This window comes from Acanthisitta chloris, unplaced genomic scaffold, assembly GCF_000695815.1.
Source record: "Acanthisitta chloris isolate BGI_N310 unplaced genomic scaffold, ASM69581v1 scaffold6247, whole genome shotgun sequence".
Taxonomy (NCBI): Eukaryota; Metazoa; Chordata; class Aves; order Passeriformes; family Acanthisittidae; genus Acanthisitta; species Acanthisitta chloris.
This window is the reverse complement of record NW_008682013.1, coordinates 18,645-21,664: the sequence shown is the minus strand read 5'-3', so window position 1 is coordinate 21,664 and position 3,020 is coordinate 18,645. Positions and strand designations below refer to the sequence as shown.

Genomic DNA, 3,020 nt, shown 5'->3' with positions numbered 1-3,020 from the left:
CTGGGGGTTGCTCTGCTGCTTCCTCACACTCACATCTGGCTTTTAACAGCCTTTATGTGCATAAGACAGCAGTGATCACACTGACTGGTTTGGGCTGGAAGGACCTTAAAACTCATCTCATTCCACCCCCTGCCATGGGCAGGGAAAACTTCCACCAGCCCAGGGTGCTCCAAGCCACATCTAGCCTGGCCTGGAGCACTGCCAGGAATGGGGCAGCCACAAAATGTCCTGTATTCCTCCCTCTTATAATCCTGCATCAGGTCTTAAGAGCTCTTCCACAGCTCAATGCTTATAGACAGAAATAATTCTGGACTGAGCAGTATACTAGGGAAAAGAGACAACTTTTCAGAGCTATGTGACATACAAGAGCTTATACCCCCCCCCAAAGCCATCTCCTCAGCTGCACTGCTCTGTCTAGAGCAGACATTACCTTTCAGCACTGCTTCTGAAAGTCACTGGCCATGAAACACTGGCATTTATGTTTAAAAACGTTCTAAAATGCACTTAGTGTGTAAAAAGCACCAGTAGAGACACAACAGGGAGTGGATAAAAGCCCAGACTGGTCTCTCTGAAGTGGAAACTTCACCATTCCGTGCTGCAGGCTCTGCCTGCCTGCTGGGAGGAGACACGGAGGGGAAAAAGGCAGTTTTATGTTCCACAGCAGAGTGTGAGTGGGTGAGTTTATTCTGGTGCTGCACACACAGCTCGTGGTGCTCCCTGTGCTGCTGGCAAGGTGCCCCTGCCTGCAGAGCTGCCACGTCCCCCTGAGTGAACAGTAGCCTCTCAGAGAGGAATGCTGTCATTTGGGAGGGCATTTGCTGGGAAGGAATGTTTGGAGGGGGAAAAGCAGTCATCTAGTAAAAAAATAAAGCAGCATTCTTGGGTTTTCAGGAGCAATGATTCATCTGGAATCCAAAGCAGCTCCAGCAGCAGATATGTCTCTAGCAGTGCAGGAGAGCAGCAGTCAGAACACAGACCCTCTGACTGAGGCTCTGGGGGTGGCTTTTACCTCCCACTCTATGCTCAAGTGTCAAGTTCTCTTGGAAAGTACATCCACAGCCTGAACATCTGCACAGGGAGGAATGCAAAGGGGAAGCAGAAGGGCAGTCCCTCTCCATCAAAAATGGTCTTTAATTTATTGGCTGGTTCTTTACAATTCTAATTGCATTTCCCAGAGATACTGCACTAAAAAGCTTAGCTCAGTAAAATCTGAGTCTCCTTCCCCAGGTACTTGCCCACGAGACTCCATCCCAGGCCTTTCATCAGTCCTTAATGCTGTGTGGGGCCTTTGTACTATTTGTCCTGACTGTGGCATCTGCAATACCTCAGGGCCTAACACCTCCTACTAATGAAAACTCACAACTCTCAATTAAAAGCTCTTTCACTAAGGCTCATCTGTTTAAACAGGGGCCAATTATGCATCCCAATTTCTATCAGTGATTTGGCCACCTTCTCAGTCCCTATTATTAGCACATCAACTCTGACAGAACCCATGAGGGGACACTGGAGTGGCTGAAGGAGTAAATGCCCCAGGGCTGTCTGGCACAGAGGACACATCCCAAGGCTGAGTAAATGCTGCCTTTGAAATACACAGTGACAACTCACCAAGAGAGAGAAGACATGGACAGACTCGAACATTAAAAAATACAAATTAAATGCCACACATGTCTGACAGGAAAACAAATGTCCCTAAAGTCCCTCTGGAGGAGCCTGTGGGGGCAGTTTTAGGGAGCAAACAGCTAAGAGCTCCCCAGTTTGCAGAGGATTTCCACTACCTGTGAGTGCACAGACCCACAAACTGCAGAAGTGCAACAGTTACCAATGGATACAAATACAAGTAGCAGCAACTTGAAAACATCTAACAAGAGTGACCTTGAAGATCCAACCTCAGCTCCAATGGGTTTCTAGTGTTCCTGTGACTTAGAATCATTCCTGAAGCAACCACCTTCCTGGGATCACTATTTGGAAGCACTTTTAAAGAAATTCATAGCAAAATAAAAGCCCTTAAGCTAGAGGCCATTCTCATTTCAGGGATTTGGTCACAGCAGCTGAAGGAACACAACAGCAGCAACTACATTCCCTCATTTCAGGAAATCCCTTAAAATCATCAGCTAGCTCTAATCTGCAGCATTCCCATCAGCCCCAGCAGCTCCCAGCGTGAGGCAGGAGTGGATGCTGAGGGCCAGGAGCAGAGGTGCCCCAGGCAGGTGTCCTGTCCCCCTGTGAGTCAGCAGAGCCCCATGCTCACGTTTAGTATGTTAGTTGCAGCACACAAGCCATGCCCAGCCCAGAAGAGCACTTCCACCTGGGATACCACATTTCCAGCCCATCCCTGCTCCAGCAGCCCATGAGCTCAGTTTGCTTTAGGCCACTCTCTTCTACAGAGACACTGAAGGACAGAGAAGTAATGCAAACTTCTGCCCCATGTTCAGCAATGAAGCAGCACAGTCCCAGAACAGACTTCCTCAGACAGGGAATCCCTTGGGAAGACGTTCCCCTTACCTCTTAGAGACTCTGTAATGTGCTGTGGTCAGTTTCCCAGTCTCAGGGTCATGAACAGTAGCACGGCTGAGCTACAAAAAGAGAAAGGACAGGAGCTTACCCACCTCGCAGGCCAAGCCACAGCGGGGTGAGGGCCGACCGCTGCGGAGGCAACGCTCACAGATTGGCAGTGTTGGAAGGGCAACAGAAGCTGCAGCTGCCAGGGCCCAATCACCACAAATTGGTTGGAAAAATTTGGTTACATTGTCCTTTCACTTTTTTCCTCCCTTTTTTATTTTGTTCTCCTGTTTTTTTGGTTACCCACCTCGCAGGCCAAGCCACAGCGGGGTGAGGGCCGACCGCTGCGGAGGCAACGCTCACAGATTGGCAGTGTTGGAAGGGCAACAGAAGCTGCAGCTGCCAGGGCCCAATCACCACAAATTGGTTGGAAAAATTTGGTTACATTGTCCTTTCACTTTTTTCCTCCCTTTTTTATTTTGTTCTCCTGTTTTTTTGGTTTAAACTCCAGCTGCAAGTCA

The 3,020-nt window shown here is 48.9% G+C and overlaps 1 protein-coding gene across 3 annotated transcripts in view; it reads right to left on the bottom strand.

The window, feature by feature from the left end:
* P4HA1 (prolyl 4-hydroxylase, alpha polypeptide I) overlaps positions 1-3,020 on the bottom strand; it is a 24,644-nt gene that overhangs the window by 8,364 nt on the left and 13,260 nt on the right. For 2 of the 3 annotated variants that reach the window (XM_009078323.1, XM_009078325.1), the window contains exon 8: positions 2,503-2,573. The exons of the other annotated variant lie outside the window; for it this stretch is intronic. In XM_009078323.1, coding sequence (XP_009076571.1) covers positions 2,503-2,573 — 71 coding nt within the window. The remainder of the gene's footprint in view (positions 1-2,502; positions 2,574-3,020) is intronic. 3 annotated transcript variants of the gene reach the window in all.